Genomic DNA, 18106 nt, shown 5'->3' with positions numbered 1-18106 from the left:
GAGCCAGGAGGTTCTTCCAGGTCTCCCATGAGGGTGCAGGGGCCCAAGGATTGGGCCATCTTCCTCCACTGCTTTCCCAGGCCATAGCAGAGAGCTAGATCAGAAGTGGAACAGCTGGGAGTTGAACCAGTGCCCATATGGGATGCGTCACTGCAGGTGGCGGCTTTACCCACTTCGCCACAGTGCTACCCCTCCCCCCTCTTTTTCCTTGGGTCATCTTCTGCTTCACCAAGCCCCTTAGCAGAGAGTTGGGTCAGAAATGGAACAGCTGGGTCTCAAACTGGAACTATGACATGGAATACTGTTTATCATAGGTGGTAGCTTAACCCTTTGTTAGCGTTCAACTATCATTTCTTGAAACTTTTCAAAAAAAAAAAAAAAAACTATGTTCTTTTCTCTTTCTGAGACTCCTATGACAGTCAAGTTAGGTCCTTTGGTTTTGTGTGATAATGTCCCAGCTCTGTCTATTTGAAAGTCTTTTTCCCTTTGTTGTTCAAAATGGGACGTGTGTTCTAATTCACTGATTCCTCTTGAGGTGTATAGTGTGCTATTTAGAGTGAGATTTTTGTTTTTAATTGATTTTCTGATGGTGCTCTAGATTTTTAAAGATATGTCTTTTTATTGTTATCTATGGAGTCTTTGGGACAGAAGGCCATCTTGATCCAATATTCAGATTTCTAAAACCAAGCTTTGGTTTATCATTCCCTTTCCTATAAAGTCTTTCGTGGATGATAACTGTTGGCAAAAAGAGTGTGTCTAACCATGTTAATCACACTTTACCCCACCTTTCGTTGTGGTCCTTAATCTAATTAATATCCCATACACTGTTAGCAGTGTTCACACCTCCTTAACCCTAGTAGTTTTTTGTCCTATATCTGAGCTGCTGCTTCCCAGAATGCCTTTGCATGTCCCTTTTCCGTGGAAACATAACTAATTTCTACAACTTTCTGAAACTTTACCTTTTCCTAGAGCCTAACTTGACATTTACATAGAACGATTTTCTCCCTGCTTTTTTTTTTTTTTTTAATTATTCATTTGAGAGAGGGAGATTGAGCGTTCCCATCCACTGATTCACTTGCTGAATGCCTGGAATGACAGAACTGGCAGGATCAAAGTCAGGAGCCTAGGTCTCAGTTCAGGTTTCCAACATGGGTGGCAGGAACCCAATTTCTTGAGCCGTTGTTACTGCTTGCTTTTTTTTTTTTTTTTTTTAATTTTTTTTGACAGGCAGAGTGGACAGAGTGTGAGAGAGACAGAGAGAAAGGTCTTCCTTTTGCCGTTAGTTCACCCTCCAATGGCTGCCGCGGCCAGCGCGCAGTGGCCGGCGCTCCGCGCTGATCCCAAGGCAGGAGCCAGGTGCTTCTCCTGGTCTCCCATGGGGTGCAGGGCCCAAGCACTTGGGCCATCCTCCACTGCACTCCCGGGCCATAGCAGAGAGCTGGCCTGGAAGAGGGGCAACCAGGACAGAATCCAGCGCGCCAACCGGGACTAGAACCCGGTGTGCCGGCGCCGCTAGGCGGAGGATCAGCCTGTTGAGCTACGGCGCTGGCCCATTACTGCTTTCTAAGGTCTGCATTAGCAGGCAGTCGTAATCTGGAGCCAGAGGTAAGTATTTAAGTATTGAACTCAGACATTCTTCTGTGGGATACAGGCATCCCAACCAGTAGGACAAATACTCACCCCCTCCCTGCTTATTATTCACACTGTTCCCTCCCTTTACTTAGTTATTATTATCTATAGGGGTACGTGTTTGCATCCCTCTACAAGACTAAGCACTTTTTAAAAGTGTTATTTTTTTTATTTATTTATTTTTTTGGATTTTTAATTTATTTGATAGGTAGAGTTACAGACAGAGAGACAGAGAGAAAGGTCTTCCTTCCGTTGGTTCACCCCCCAAATGGCTGCAACGGCCGGCACTGGGCCGATCCGCATCCATGAGCCAGGTGCTTCTTCCTGGTCTCCCTTGCAGGTGCAGGAGCCCAAGCATTTGGGCCATCCTCCACTGCCCTCCCAGGCCACAGCAGAGAGCTGGACTGGAAGAGGAGCAACCGGGACTAGAACCCAGTGCCCATATGGGATGCCAGCCACAGGCAGAGGATTAGCCAAGTGAGCCACAACGCTAGGCCCCGAAAGTGTTATTATCATTTTTTTAATATTTATTTATTTTACTTGAAAGTCAAAGTTACAGAGAGAGAAGGAGAGGTAGAGAGAGAGAGAGAGAGAGAGAGAGAGAGAGAGAGAGAGGTCTTCATCCGCTGGTTCACTCCCCAGTTGACTGCAACGGCTGGAGCTGTGCTGATCCGAAGCCAGGACAGGGGCTCAAGGGCTTGGGCCATCTTCTACTGCTTTCCCAGGCCATAGCAGAGAGCTGATTGGGAGTGGAGCAGCCGAGTCTCAAACTGGTGCCCATGTGGGATGCCGGCACTGTAGGTGGAGGCTTTACCCCTCTAGGCCTCAGTGCCTGCCCCTGAACGTATTATTTCTTTTGCTAACATGTCTTCCGTTGATAAATTGGTCATTCAGTAAGTATTTTGCTATTTCTTCCATGAATGTATATTTACCTATTCTCATGACTGTTGTATAAATAGAAGAATGCACAGTGCCATTTTATCACATTAAATATAATGAAGTGATACTGGCATCCCATATGGGTGCCAGTTCAAGTCCCAACTGCTCCATTTCTGATCCAGCTCCCTGGTAATGTGCCTGGGAAAATAGCAGATGGTCCAAGTACTTGGGCCCTTGCCACCCACAGGGGAGACTTGGAAGAAGTTCCTGGCTCTTGCCTTCGGTCTGGCCCAGCCCCAGCTGTTGTGGCCATTTGGGGAGTTGATGGAAAATCTCCCTCTCTGTCTAACTCTGCCTTTCAAATAAATAAAATAAATCTTATATTATCTACTTCTATATATATGTGTGCGTGTGTGTATATGTATAGAAAGGCGAGGACGTAGTAGACATTTTGTATAGCCTACTGTGATGAGAACAATGTGTTTAAGCTCTGTTTATTCTTTTCACATCGTGCAGTGATCACTGCTTCGGATTTACCAGAATTGTGCTCTTACAGGAGTCGTTTGCATTTGAAGATTTATCTGTGGATTTTACCCGAAAGGAATGGCAGCTACTGGATCCCCATCAGAAGAAGTTATACAAGGATGTCATGTTGGAAAACTACAGCAACCTAGTGTCACTGGGTAAGAAAGGTTTCCTCAAGTACCTTGGACGATGCCCAGTACATTGCTCTTCCCCTTGTTTTGCTTACTGAGAGCTATGGACTCTGAATTTTTTAATAATTGTATAGTTAAATTAGGTGATTAAAATTCATTGAACAATGATTAGCAATTACAAAGGCATTTGGATCTCATTTTCAATAATGAAGTCTTAAATTTTTTTTAACCTGAAATTAAGTACGAATGGTTGTGGTAGACATGGTAGTGCCTGATGCTTATAGCTCACGATAAGCCTCATATAGTTCCAGTAGCTTTACATAGATGGATTCATTTAAAGATTTATTTATTTATTTATTTGTTTTTGCCAGGCAGAGTGGATAGTGAGAGAGAGAGAGAGAGAAAGGGCTTCCTTTTTGCCGTTGGTTCACCCTCTAATGGCCGCTGCGGCCGGCGCATTGCGCTGATCCGAAGCCAGGAGCCAGGTGCTTCTCCTGGTCTCCCATGTGGGTGCAGGGCCCAAGGACTTGGGCCATCCTCTACTGCCTTCCCGGGCCATAGCAGAGAGCTGGCCTGGAAGAGGAGCAACCGGGATAGAATCCGGCGCCCCAACCGGGACTAGAACTCAGTGTGCCGGCACTGCAAGGCGGAGGATTAGCCTGTTAAGCCACGGCGCCGGCCTATTTATTTATTTGAAAGTCAGGGTTACTTTTTTTAAAGTATCTTTTTTAAAGATTTATTTGCTTTATATATATTATTATTATATATTAATATATAATATATTTGTTTTAAAGATTTATTTGAAAGGTAGAGCTACAGGAGAGGCAGAAGCAGAGAGAGAGAGAGAGAGAGAGAGAGAGAGAGAGAGAGAGAGAGGTCGAGTTCACTTCCCAAATGGCTACAACGTCCGGAGCTTGGCCGATCTGAAGCCAGGAGCCAGGAGGTTCTTCCAGGTCTCCCATGAGGGTGCAGGGGCCCAAGGATTGGGCCATCTTCCTCCACTGCTTTCCCAGGCCATAGCAGAGAGCTAGATCAGAAGTGGAACAGCTGGGAGTTGAACCAGTGCCCATATGGGATGCGTCACTGCAGGTGGCGGCTTTACCCACTTCGCCACAGTGCTACCCCTCCCCCCTCTTTTTCCTTGGGTCATCTTCTGCTTCACCAAGCCCCTTAGCAGAGAGTTGGGTCAGAAATGGAACAGTTGGAGAGGAGAGGCAGAAAGAGGTCTTCCATCCAATGGTTCACTCCCTAATTGGCTGCAATGGCCAGAGCTGCACTGATCCAAAGCCAGGAGCCAGGAGCTTCTTCTGGGTCTCCCATGCAGGTGCAGGGGCCCAAGGACTTGGACCATCTTCTACTGTTTTCCCAGGCCATAGCAGAGAGTTGGATTGGAAGTGGAGCAGCTAGGTCTCAAACTGGTGCCCATAAGGGATGCCGGCACTTCAGGCCAGGGCATTAACCTGCTGTGCCACAGCACTGGCCCCAACGGATTCATTTAGTCATCAGTGCAATCCTAGATAGAAGTTATTATTGGCTGGCGCCGCGGCTCACTTGGCTAATCCTCCGCCTGTGGCACCGGCACCCCGGGTTCTAGTCACGGTTGGGGCGCCGGATTCTGTCCTGGTTGCTCCTCTTCCAGTCCATCTCTGCTGTGGCCCGGGGAAGGCAGTGGAGGATGGCCCAAGTGCTTGGGCCCTGCACCCTCGTGGGAGGACCAGGAGGAAGCACCTGGCTCCTGGCTTCAGATTGGTGCAGTGCGCCGGCTGTAGTGGCCATTTCAGGGGTGAACCAACGGAAAGTAAGACCTTTCTCTCTGTCTCTCTCTTACTGTCTAATTCTGCCTGTCAAAAACAAACAAAAAGTTATGATTATTATCCTTTTTTCATGATGAGAAAATCGAAGCCAAGGTGCTTAAGTAACTTTCCAAGGACTGATAGCTACTAAAAGAGCCTGGAATTTAACCCTGCTAGGCTGGCTTTAGAGCTTGTGAAGTTTATAATAAGTTTGGAGTTGTATTATAAAAGTTACAGATTGTTGGGATTCTATTAGCCACAATATGGAAATGTGGCTTCATTCTTTTGAAGCCCTAAAGCTCAAGCAGTTGGGCCCAAAGCTTTTGTGTTTTTTCCTGAATAGGGTATGAGGTTATGAAACCAGATATCATCTTCAAGTTGGAGCAGGGAGAAGAGCCATGGATAGAAGATGGAGAAATGCTACTTTCAGACTCTGCAGGTGAGCATCTGACAGCTGGGGTTGGAGAAAGTAGCTCAGTCATTTCTGGTCAGTGATTGTTCTATTTCCAAAATCTGCCTTAGAGGTCTCTTTTTAAAATCTCCAAATTTTTAGTTGTGATTCAGATGAATTGATATTCGCTAACTCAGGTATAACACATTTAGATATGGCTTCTTCATGGCTTAAAATCAAATATGTGGCTCCCGTGATCCCTGACATTATTCCCTATATTTTACGTCTAGGACTTGGACTGCTTGTTTGGTATTCCATCTCCTGACGTTTGATTTCCTCTGTACCTCCTTCCTATATGGTCAGAGACACCACTGAGTGCACACTCAAAACTTTTGATTTTCCCCTCAATTTAAGTATACCTTGAGAAACCCCACTTTTCAGCCTCATTATTTTAGAAAATGGAGTCATTTTTTTCTCAAATTTTCTCCCTTTTCAGTTTGGTTCTTTGTGTTTCTATAACTAGTGTGATATTCTCTTCCTGCCATCCTTTCTTATTATTCATGTTTTTGCTCTTTGGAAAATATCTTTAAAGCTTTCCCTTCTGAACTCCCTCTTAGAACTAGGCCCATGATGTCAAATTCCCAAAGTTCTCAAATTGCCAGAGAAATCCAGATTCCAATATTTTGTAAATTATTTTAGATAATACCACTGTATCTGATTTCTGGTAGCATCTAGCACACCTTGATCAGTTAAACCTCCCTGGTCATTTGACCTTGGCTTACTTCATGTTTCCTTGAAGGCAGATCCGGAGATAGGTGTCTGAGTGCAGGAGTTTACTCACCAGTGCAGTGGGAGAATGGGGAGGTGAAATGAGCTGGGTGGGTTAATGCTTGGAGTTTTGTGGGCAGTGGGGTCTCATCTGGGCCAAAAGTCCTCGGAGGCACTGTGGGAACGTACCTCAGTTCTGACCCTCTGAGGGACCAGGAAGCCTATGTATTTGTTCTGTAACTCCTATTTCTCCATGGTTAAGGATTGCTTTGGGACATGTCAGGTCCACTGGAATGCCCAGCAACTCTGCACACAGACCAAGCTTGCACTTGCAGCCCAAGAAAGGTTTTGGGTAAAAAAGTGCAGGTGCCTGTAGTGGGCTCTGTGTCAGGAACTATCCACGAACACTGCCGTCATTCCCTGACTTAGCTGAGGGCGTTAGACTAATAGCATCTGCTTCAGATTTATAATCTCTTCTTCCTAGGATCTCTGCAGTGTAACACTGCACTACTTGTTCATTTAAGTTCCCCTGCCCCCATTCATGGTTAGCTCCACTTAAACATTTCTCACTAGTTTCAGACCTGTAATATTCATTTTTCTTTCTGAATTTCTTCTGAAATTTTGATTGTGTTGTGGTAGTTATCTAGAAATTTGTAATCTTTTCCATAGGAACTCACTTTTCACTGCATTAATATTCACAAAACATTCCTTGAATATTTCAGCTAAAATTTTCTCTCCTTTTTCTAAAGTCCTATTCCAAACTTGGTCGCAGTATAGTACTTTGTAGTTGTCACTGAACTTTGTGCATGGAGATGCAAAGTCTTTTAATTTAATATTTCCAGTTATATCTTTAGTTATATTCCATAAATTTCACTCTATAAGTATCATTTTAATACAGATGTTTTAAGCCAGGAAGTACATCACATTATCTGGTACTTATTTTCCCCCAGCTGTGTGCATCATGGATAACAGAAGCTGGTTCAGTACAGTGGTGTGTGTTTAGTTTTTATATTGGTAGGATAGGATTGGTGTTTGTAATTGGAGATTTTTATATGCCTCCTTTGTTTGAGACCTGTCGTATTAATGATTACTAAAGATGATTTAAATAGTAAGAGGCCAGAAAATAGCTTCCAGAAGCAGAGAACGTAGTGAAGAATATGAGGCATGTGCATCACTTTTTAAAAATTCAGCATGTAAACATTGAGTGTTGATGTTCCATTGTAGTGTGGCACTGAGTTCATTGTTAAAATTAATTTTACAAGTAGGGGTCGTGTGTCAGAGTCCCCAAGGCCAGTCCCCTGTTTGGAGAGACACTAGAAGGACTCCTGGGACTCAGCACATAGTTGTCTTTCTTGCTAATATTAAAGTGGCCTAGCAAGGACACGGCTGGATCATAAAGGGAAAAGGCACTTGCAGAATCTGGAGGAAACCGTCAGCAGGCTTCCCATGACCCTCTCTCCCATGCCAGTCACCATAGCTTATTCTACTCCTGCAATAAAATATGTATAATAATACATTTGTTAACTTCTGCCCAGGGAGGCCTGTTAGAGACTCAGTGCCTGTGGTCTTAACTAGAGATGAGTCTTGTAGACATACTCTGTCTAACACATACCCTGAAAGAAAGCAGATGCTAATAAGCATGGTGTTAGTTTACAGTCTAGACACAGTGAACCTCTTTGTTCAGTTACAGAATGTTGGGAATACTCCTGAAACCCAGGTTCCCAGATACCAGCCAAGGAGCAATCTGATAATTAGGCCTTCATCTTGATTACAATCTAGGCCTGCTGTAGACTCTGCTGTGCAAACTGCAAATATATTAATTTCTTCCATTTTTCACATTTTCTGGGGCATGTTAGAGTGTATTCGCACTCTATTTCTTCCCTAAATAGTACTTACTTGTGGACAGATAAAAAAAGGAACAAGTTAGAAAGTAACAAGAAAATAAGCAATATTAAGCGAATAAGTTAGGTGATAGAGAATATATTAGTTGGCTCAGGCTGCCATAAAAAAACACAATAGATGGGCTGGCTTAAATGACAGAAATTTACTTCACACAGTTCTGGAGACTGAGAAGTAAGTCTGAAATCAAGGTGCCAGCATGATCAGTTTCTGGTGAGGGTCCTCTTCTTTGCTTATAGACAGCTGCCTCTTTTTTTTTTTTTTTTCTTCACTTTAAAAAAAAATTATTTATTTGAAAGGCAGAGCTACAGAAAGGGAGGGAGGGAGAGGGGGAGAGAGAGGCAGAGGCAGAGAGGTCTTCAATCAGCTCGTTCACTCCCCAAATGGCCACAATGGCCAGAGCTGAGCTGACCCGAAGCCAGGAGCTTCCTCCGGGTCTCCCACGTGGGCACAGGGCCCAAGGACTTGGGCCATCTTCCACTGCTTTCCCAGGTCATAGCAGAACGCTGGACCAGAAGTGGAGCAGCCAGGACTCAAACCGGCTACACCACAGCACCGCCCCCCACAACAGTTTTGCTATCCCCAAATCAAACTCCCTGTCGGACACCTGCCTCTTGTTGCATCCTCTCGTGCCCTTTCCTTGGTATGTGCGTGTTGACATAGTGAGCATTCTCTATTGTCTGTTCTTATAAAAATAGTAATTCTGTCACACTAGGGTCCCATACTTATGACCTTCTTTCAGCTTAATTACTAAGAGGGGGGACTAAAACTTTAAAAAGAAATAGGCCTTTGAAGAGCACTTATAATAGTGATTATAGTATAGAATAATGAAAATAGTAGTATATAATAAATGAATATCAAACAATATTTTAGGAATAAAAACTTGTATCTTAGGATAGTTTCATTGAAAATGCACATGGATTTTAAGATTCTATATCTGGGCCGGTGCCATAGCTCACTTGGCTAATCCTCCGCCTGCGGTGCCGGCACCCCGGGTTCTAGTCCCAGTTGCTCCTCTTCCAGTCTAACTCTCTGCTGTGGCCTGGGAGGGAGGGCAGTGGAGAATGGCCCAAGGTGCTTGGGTCCCTGCACCCACGAGGGGGGCTGGGGGGAGGTACCTGGCTCCTGGCTTTGGATTGGCATAGTGCCAGCCATGGCGGCCATTGTGGGAGTGAACCAACAGAAGGAAGACCTTTCTCTCTGTCTCTGTCTCGCTGTCTGTCTATCTCTCTCTCTCTCTCACTCACTCACTGTCTAACTCTGCCTGGCCAAAAAAAAAAAAAAAAAATTCTATATCTGAACACTTTAGATGAAAGATGATAAATATCTTGAAAATGTGTCATGGGACAGGCATTGCAACACGTTAATTCCTCCACTTGGGACACCCACATTCCATATTGGAGTGCCTTGTTAGTCCTGGATACTCCACTTTTATTTTATTTTTTAAGATTTATTAATTATTTGAACCATCTTCTAGTTCACTCTCCAGATGGCCAGAATGGCCAGGGCTGAGCCAGGCTGAAGCCAGGAGCCAGGAACTTCATCTGTGACTCCCATGTGGGTGGCAGGGGCCCAAGGACTTGGGCTGTCTCCAGCAGCTTTCTCAGGTCATTACCAGGAAGCTGGATTGGAAGTGGGGCAGCTAGGACACAGTCCAGTACCCTTATGGGATGCTGGCATTATAGGAAGCGGCTATATTCCCTATGCTACAAGGCTGTCCCCTCCCCACTTTTTTTTTTTTTTTAAGATTTATTTATTTAACAGGAAGAGTGACAGAGGCTGGTAGAGAGAGTATTCATCTGCTATTCACTCCCCAAGTGGATGCAATGGTCAGGTCTGATCCAGGCCAAAGCCAGAAGCCTGGAACTCCATCTGAGTCTTCCAAGGCAGGTGGCAAGGGACCAAGTATTGGGCTAGCCTCTGCTGTGTTCTCAGGCACATTAGCAAGGACCTAGATTGGAAGTAGAGCAGCCAGGAATCAAACTGGTGCTTATATGGGATGCAGCATCTCAAGCATGGCTTATCCTTCTGCACCACAAGGCTGATCCCCAGGGATACTCCTCTCCTGTCCCAGATTACTTCTAATGTTTGTGTCTGGAATGTAGCAGATGATGGTTCAGGTACTTGGTTTCCTGCCACCTAGGTGAGAGGCCTGGATGGAGTTTCTGGCCAAACCCTATCACAGGCATCTGGGACATGAACTAGTAGATAGAAGATCTCTTGATCTCTCTTTCTCTCCATCTCTGACACTCTGCCTTTCAAATAAAAAAAAAAAAACCAAAAAACAACAACAAAAAACTTAAAGACTATGTCATGAAGTAACTGGCTTTTTTTGGTAGTTATTTTAGAGGAAAAAATAAAACATTCAGAAAATCTGAGGATGGGTAAAAATATACAAAGTGTTTTTCTTCAAACTTGAAATGCTTTTAGCTAATTTTCTATTAAATCTATTCATTTTCTTTATAGTACTTAGCAAAGTGAATAGCTTCATAATGGGTGGGGCTTTTCTATCATGTTTTATTTTGTCTCCAATATTTCATAAACTTATCTGGAAATTGGTATATATTCAGTAGCTATCAAGTGAACTAATTTCTTAGAACACTAAATGAACGCTTTATCCAGCCTTCTTTCCTTGTTCCTCATTCTTTATATACTTTTCACATTCTGTTTAATCAATGTATATTTGTTAGCAACCAAAGGTGTCTTACTACAGCCAGTTTTCTGTTCCCATTTTCAGCATTTCTTCTGTTTTTCAGTACCTAAAGGAGACATTATGCTTGGGACATATTTCATACTATGAAACTAAGCCTTAGAAAGCAGTCAACCCCTCATTATAGCATTTCTAGTTCTTTTCTCCAGCAAACAACCAAACAGGTTTTTTGTTTCCTTTGTAGAAGAAGTCTGGCAAGTGGATAGTCACATGATGTGCTTCAAGAATAACCAGGACAAGCGTAAAAATGTGAAAAGAAGTTATGAAGGTGATGCATTTGGAAAAAAGTTTAATCTGAACATGAACTTTGTTCCTCTAAAGAAATCACACAATGAAAGCGACTTAGATGGGTTGATTTTAAGACATAATTTAGATTTGTTAATTCCAGAAACAGATTATGGAAGAATGCAATCAGATGACTTTACTGTGTTTGATAAATTGTTTCTCCATACCAAGCCTGAAGAAACTGATACATGGTTAAAACACTGTGAATTTGATAAATATGATAGCTGTAGAAAAACACAGATTGTCATATATCACAGAACTCGTTTAGGGGAGAAACTCTATGAATGCAGTGAATGTAGGAAACGCTTCATTAAGAAATCAAGTCTCATTAAACATCAAAACAGACATATCAGAGAGATAGCCTATGGCTGCGGTAAATGTGGCAAAACCTTTCTCCAGAAATCACAGTTTGTTACACATCACAGAACTCATACTGGAGAGAAACCTTACGACTGTAGCCAGTGTGGGAAAGCCTTCTCCCAGAAGTCGCAGCTCACATCCCATCAGAGGACACATACAGGAGAGAAACCATATGAATGTGGCGAATGTGGAAAAGCCTTCTCCCGGAAGTCACATCTCATATCACATTGGAGGACACACACAGGAGAGAAACCCTATGGATGCAGTGAATGTGGGAGGGCCTTCAGTGAGAAGTCAAATCTCATTAATCATCAGAGAATTCATACAGGAGAGAAACCTTTTGAATGCAGGGATTGTGGGAAAGCCTTTAGCAGGAAGTCACAACTGGTTACGCATCACAGGACTCACACTGGAACGAAACCCTATGGATGTAGTGAGTGCAGAAAAGCCTTCTTTGAGAAGTCAGAGCTCATTAGACATCAGACAATCCATACTGGAGAGAAACCGTATGAATGTAGTGAATGTAGGAAAGCATTTAGGGAGAGGTCAAGTCTTATTAATCATCAGAGAACCCATACAGGAGAGAAACCCCATGGATGCGTCCAGTGTGGGAAAGCCTTCTCCCAAAAGTCACATCTCATATCCCATCAGATGACACACACAGGGGAGAAGCCATTTATATGCAGTAAATGTGGGAAAGCCTTCAGTAGGAAATCCCAGCTTGTTCGACATCAGAGAACGCACACAGGAGAAAAGCCCTATGAGTGCAGCGAATGTGGGAAAGCTTTCAGTGAAAAATTAAGTCTCACTAACCATCAGAGGATTCACACAGGAGAAAAACCCTTTGTGTGCAGTGTATGTGGGAAAGCCTTCTGTCAGAAGTCACATCTCATATCACATCAGAGGACACACACAGGAGAGAAGCCCTACGAGTGCACTGAATGTGGGAAAGCCTTTGGTGAGAAGTCAAGTCTTGCAACACATCAGAGAACTCACACGGGAGAAAAGCCGTATGAATGCAGGGTTTGTGAAAAGGCCTTCTCCCAGAAATCACAGCTAAATACTCACCTGAGAATTCACACTGGAGAGAAACCCTACGAATGCTGTCTTTGTGGGAAAGCTTTCTTTGAGAAGTCAGAGCTAATGAGACATCAGAGAACTCATACAGGAGAAAAACCATTTGAATGCAGTGAATGTAGAAAAGCCTTTAGAGAGAAGTCAAGTCTCATTAATCACCAGCGAATACATACAGGAGAGAAACCCTTTGAGTGCAGTGAGTGTGGCAAAGCCTTCTCTCGGAAGTCACACCTTATACCACATCAGAGGACACATACAGGTGAGAGACCTTATGGGTGCAGTCAATGTAGGAAGGCCTTCTCTCAGAAATCACAGCTTGTTAATCATCAAAGAATTCATACAGGAGAGAAGCCTTATCAATGCACTGAATGTGGAAAAGCTTTCTCACAGAAGTCACAGCTCATTAATCATCGGAGAACTCACGCAGCAAAGAAGTCCTGAGGATGCAATTAATGTGAGTCTTTGATGGAGATGATACATGCAGTTATGTCAGGAATGCTTTCATCAGATAAGCATACTTCTATACCAGAATTCTTACAGTGAAACACTGAACGTAGTGGCTCTCAGCCTTTGAAACCATTGTCAAGTCTCACGCAGTACAAAATTATACCAAAGTGGAATGATTTGAATAATATCAGAAACTTCCAGATGTCAGATTTCACTAGCTATTATAAATATTCCCACAGTGATGAGAGGAAACTCCATAAATACAGCAAGCAAGGCAATATTTTCATCAAGAAATCACAGCTAATTACAAGAAAATGTTATTAGGAAATTCTAAATGTGGGACAAACGTCAGCAAGTAAAGCCAACTATAGTGTATAGTGGAGGATGCATATTGTTGATAAACCTTAAAAAGACACTGGTAACCTGTGTTCCTAGAAGTGGTACTATAAAGAGACAGTATACTTCTTCTAGACATGGGTACCAAAAATAGCCAGTTCCAATGGTTGACAGATACTCACTTTGAAATTTAAAAATACATGACTGAATTAAATAATTGAAACATCTAAATAAGAAACATATTTGTATTTATGCCTGTGTCACATAATGTTTTTTGGTATTGCAGATGACAATTTGAGAGCATGAAGTGCATATATCATATGGTGCCTCTGATGTCTCTCATACCACTGATTTTCCTGTTTTTGTACTATAAAATTTGGAAACATATAATTTGGCTTATTGCTGAATAAATAGCTTAGGTAATATTTTTCCCTTATTTGTTGACACATATAAGAGACCTTTTATTATTTAACTCTTCAATAACAAACTGACATTATATAAGTCTTCTGCATCTTCAGAGTCTGAGAAAGTTTATATAAAATTCTGTTTATAATTATGCAAGGGCAAGAACCACAGAATAACAGTAGTGATGTACTGTGTGAACAGAAGAAAAGTATGGCAGCTATATTACTCAGCACTCACATGATAGTAGTGCTGGGTACTATCATTTTCTTCAGTGTGATGCCTCCTTTAGTCAAGTACATCTAAAGTGCTGTGTAGCCCAAGTACAACTTATATTTTAATTTACAATTGATGAGATGTTGATGTTTTTTGCTGTTGTTACTTCTGGTGTTTCATAAAATATCTTAAATTAGAAACTGGATTAATAGTAATTGTTTAGAAGATGTAAGATATAAAGGACTTTGTGGTGAGGAAATATTTTTTACACATCCAGGGCACTGCATTTTGCCTTCTTGCAATTTCTTGTGATATTGAACAAGTATTAAACAAGACTTCCATTATTATTTGAAATGTTTGTATTTCATTTTCTTTAAGCAATTGTGTTAGTCACGTAAGAGATTTCCCATTGGTAAGTTACCATTTTGTAAGTATGCTTTCCTTTAATAATGCATGAACTAATTTAGCCAATTTAGAATTGTGTAGTGTTTTCTCTCTAGTGTTTGTAAAAGTTAATATTTTTGTATAATGATTGAATTCAGAAAAGTCCCAACAGTGAGCTTGATTCCAAACAAACAATTTAAGACTTATCTTATGCACAAATCATGTCATCATGGTGTGCTGCCCCTTTGATTTTAGCAGTTTTTCTTCTTTAATTATCAATTTTCTGACATTGTTGGAGAGTTGGAACTTTAAGTAAATGAAAGTAATTTTCTATGGCACCTTGCCAGAATTTCAACAGCCAAAATTATTTTCTCATGGATGATTTAAAAATCATCCAATTACCCTGTTTTTCTCTTATTCATACTCAGATTTATAGACTTCCTCCTTTTCTAGTATCTAAAACTCAATTTTCTAGGTAAGGAAGACATACCTTTTAAATGGACAAATAATAGCAGGGAGGTTCCAGTTTTACTCCTTCCATGTATGGTGACTCTCCTGGTTCCAGAGATTGATTGATTAGGTCTTGTACAGAATTTAGAAATAAACTGCTGCTTCCTGATTTTTCTCACATCAACTTTAGATTATTCCTTTGACTATTAAGCAGTTAGATGTAGTAGTTCTTTTATTGTATAATGGAACCTCAGCCCTGGATTATTGGTTGACTATTCAAAAGCAAAAAAACTATTTTCCTGAGCATCATCAGATGGCTACTCACAGGCTGATGCCAACAACAGAGACGTGCAGTTAATATGAGTATCTGGTTTGATTATCCATATATGCAGTGTAGCATCCACTGGAACTCTTCATTGTTCTGAAGTCTAATGTAAAAGAGTTCTAAATTTGAAATTATAGATTTTTAGTGTCTGTTTTTTATATCAACCTTAAAAACCACAAAAAACATGTCTTCACATTTCCCCTTACTGATTCCTGCCAGAGATCCCAGAAGAAAGACCGTTTTAAAGTCAGACTATTATTTCGTGGAGCACAGTGAGTTACATTGAGAAAACGTTGAAGGATGCCAAATATAAAACATCACTTTTTTGATCCTATTTTACCACCTAGGTTCCTCAACTGACTTGGAATTGTTCGCAGTTCTACAAAGGAGAGTTTGCTTTGCATTCGTTTTACTATGTTATAGGGTTTTTTTTTTTTTTTTTTTTAATGGACTGGTCTGTGAAATTTGAAACTATGTTAGAAGGGCCTTTTTAAAAATTTTTGTTACGTATTTGAGAGATGAAAACGAGCTTCCCCAAATGCCTGCAAGAGCTAGGGCTGAGCCAGGGACAAACGTATGAGCTAAGAACTTAATTTAGGTGTCTTCTGTGAATACCAGTAACCCCTATTTTTTGAACAGTCACCACAGCTTCCCAGGGTCTGCCTTCATAGAAAGCTGGAATCATGAACTAGAACCAGGACTCAAACCCAGGCACTGATGTGGAACACAAGGACTTTTTTTTTTTTTTTCAGATGTATTTATTTATTTGAAAGTTACAGAAAAGGAGAGAGATCTGCCATCGACTGGTTCACCCCCAAGATGGCCACAGCAGCCTAGGGCTGGGCCAGACCAAAGCCAGGAGCTACTTCCAGGTCATCCACATGGGTGGCAGGGGCCAGGGAGCTGGATTGGAAGTGGAGCAGCTGGGACTCAAATCAGTGCCCATTTGGGATGCTGGCATTGCAGGCCGCAGCTTTACCTGCTATGCCACGATGCCTATCCCAGAACACAAGTAGCTTAACCAGACCTTAACTACGAGGCCAGATTTCTGTCCCCTGGTGTGTCTTCTGTTCATCTGTTCTTTGGGATCTGATAGTTATCTGCAGATCTATGTGTTTCTGATACTTTGTCTTCAGGAGCATCTTTTGTAGAAACTTGAGATTAACCCAAAGATGCCAGGTTTATCCAATAAAACGTTTATTAAATAGAATGTAAATCAATAATAAGTATTTGGAATCTACACTTGACCTCCTCGGTCATTTGGTCATTTATTCCAGCAATGTGTGTATATGCTGTCAATTTCAATGGGCTTGTTAGTCTGCATATATGTCGCTAAGCTTTCAGATGTCCAGCATCTAGCCTTGTCCTAAGTGCTCATAAATATCCATGACCTGTGCCACTATATGTATGCTTTTTGAACCATATTCTCAGTTTATTTTTCAGACTTTGTGAATGCATAGTGATTGTTTTTAAATGCAACTTAGATTACACACTCCCTTGTTGAAATACCATGTGGCTCATTGTGGATTTAAAGTGTAATACCCTTATGGTATTGAAGACTTTTACACAGACCCGTGCCTAGCCCCTCATTGTTTCTCAACGTTCGTCTTTCCTCGTGTTCAATGTTTTCTGGCCAACTACTCATAGTTTAGAGTCTACCATTTCTCATCTAATGTCATTTGCATATCTAACTGAAATACCAGTGTTCCTTGTTAATGTTCGTTCAACCTAAATGAAGCTATTATCTGTATTATCGTTGTGATAATATGATCTTTTTTTTAATATTAGAAAGCTCCTGGAAAGCTGGACTATCTTTTTTTGTCTATAATTTTAGCAGCTGAAGCTATAATTAAATATGGGTGGTTTTCTGTCATGTGGAGAAAGTCTACAGTAAGAGAAGAGCAAAGCCATCATGGAAGCAAAGTCCTGCTTGTGTCCTAGCACCTGGCTTAACTTACCCTGCTGTTCACATCCATCTCTGCCTTCTTCACGTCCTGATGGTTAAATTCTTTGAGTTACCTCAGACGTCTAATAAATTCTTATGTTTTCCTCACGTGGTTAGGTTGTGTTTGTTATTTACAACCCAGATAATTCCCAAAGAGGAAGTCAGACTCATTTTTTAAAATTTTACTTATTTTTTTTACAGGCAGAGTTAGAGAGAAAGGTCTTCCTTTACCGTTGGTTCACCCCGCAATGGCCACTGCAGCTGATGCGCTGATCAGGAGCCAGGTGCTTCTCCTGGTCACCCATGTGGGTGCAGTGCCCAAGGACCTGGGCCATCCTCCACTGCCCTCCCAGGCCACTGCAGAGAGCTGGACTGGAAGAGGAGCAACCGGGACTAGAACCTGGTGTGCCGGCGCCGCAGGCGGAGGATTAGCCTATTGAGCTGCGGCGCCGGCCAAGACTCATTTTCATTAGTTGAATTTTCTGGAAGCAGATACTGGGTGCAATTTTTTTTTTTTTTTTAAGATTTTATTTGAAAGGCAAAGCTAAAGAGAAAGGGAAAGACAGAAAACCTTCATCAGCTGGTTCATTCCCCTAAATGATGGAAAGGCCAAAGCGGAGCCTGGCCAATGCCAGGAGCCAGGAGCTCCATCCAGGTCTCACATAGGTGGCAGTAGCCCAGATACTCAGGCACATTAGCAGGGAGCTGGATGGGGGCAGAGCAGCTGGGACTTGAACCAGAACATTATGGATTGCCAGTGTTGCAGGTGGCACCTTAACCCATTGCCGCAATGCCACCCCCAGAAGATGTTTGTTGAGGATCTGCAGCTGTAGGCTAGGGTTAGTGCTAGGAAGATGAGTAGGACAAACTACAACCTCTTGTTGAAGTTAACTTTCTGTTCTCACACTTGTACCACCTCTTCTGGTAGCAAGGGCTAGCTCAGTGGCATGTCACAGGCCCTCCTGCAGTCAGCCAGGGTCACTGTGCTGTAAAGTTTGTCTACCATCACAATTGAGCAGCAGCGTCCCATGAAGCATCCAGGTAGATCATGATTTTCACCCCCATTTCCTTCCTTGCCCCTCCTACCTCCTTCTGATTAATGTCCATATCCCTATGAAGACAGTGACCCCTCTTCTGGCTTGCTAGTTCTTGAA

The 18106-nt window shown here is 42.2% G+C and overlaps 1 protein-coding gene across 2 annotated transcripts in view; it reads left to right on the top strand.

Moving 5' to 3' along the window:
- Positions 1 to 14219, top strand: part of LOC133752302 (zinc finger protein 26) — a 56536-nt gene extending 42317 nt beyond the window's left edge. The window contains exons 4-6 of one of the 2 annotated variants that reach the window (XM_062182791.1): positions 3065 to 3191; positions 5301 to 5396; positions 10910 to 14219. In XM_062182791.1, the coding sequence (XP_062038775.1) occupies positions 3065 to 3191; positions 5301 to 5396; positions 10910 to 12888 (2202 nt within the window). In that variant the 3' untranslated portion in view covers positions 12889 to 14219. The remainder of the gene's footprint in view (positions 1 to 3064; positions 3192 to 5300; positions 5397 to 10909) is intronic. The other variant, XM_062182793.1, reaches the window with a different exon arrangement.
- Positions 14220 to 18106: the final 3887 nt, after the last annotated feature.

This window comes from Lepus europaeus, chromosome 23 (genome assembly GCF_033115175.1).
Source record: "Lepus europaeus isolate LE1 chromosome 23, mLepTim1.pri, whole genome shotgun sequence".
NCBI classification, from domain to species: Eukaryota; Metazoa; Chordata; class Mammalia; order Lagomorpha; family Leporidae; genus Lepus; species Lepus europaeus.
Note: the sequence above shows the minus strand (reverse complement) of the source record. Positions and strands in the feature narration are given on the sequence as shown.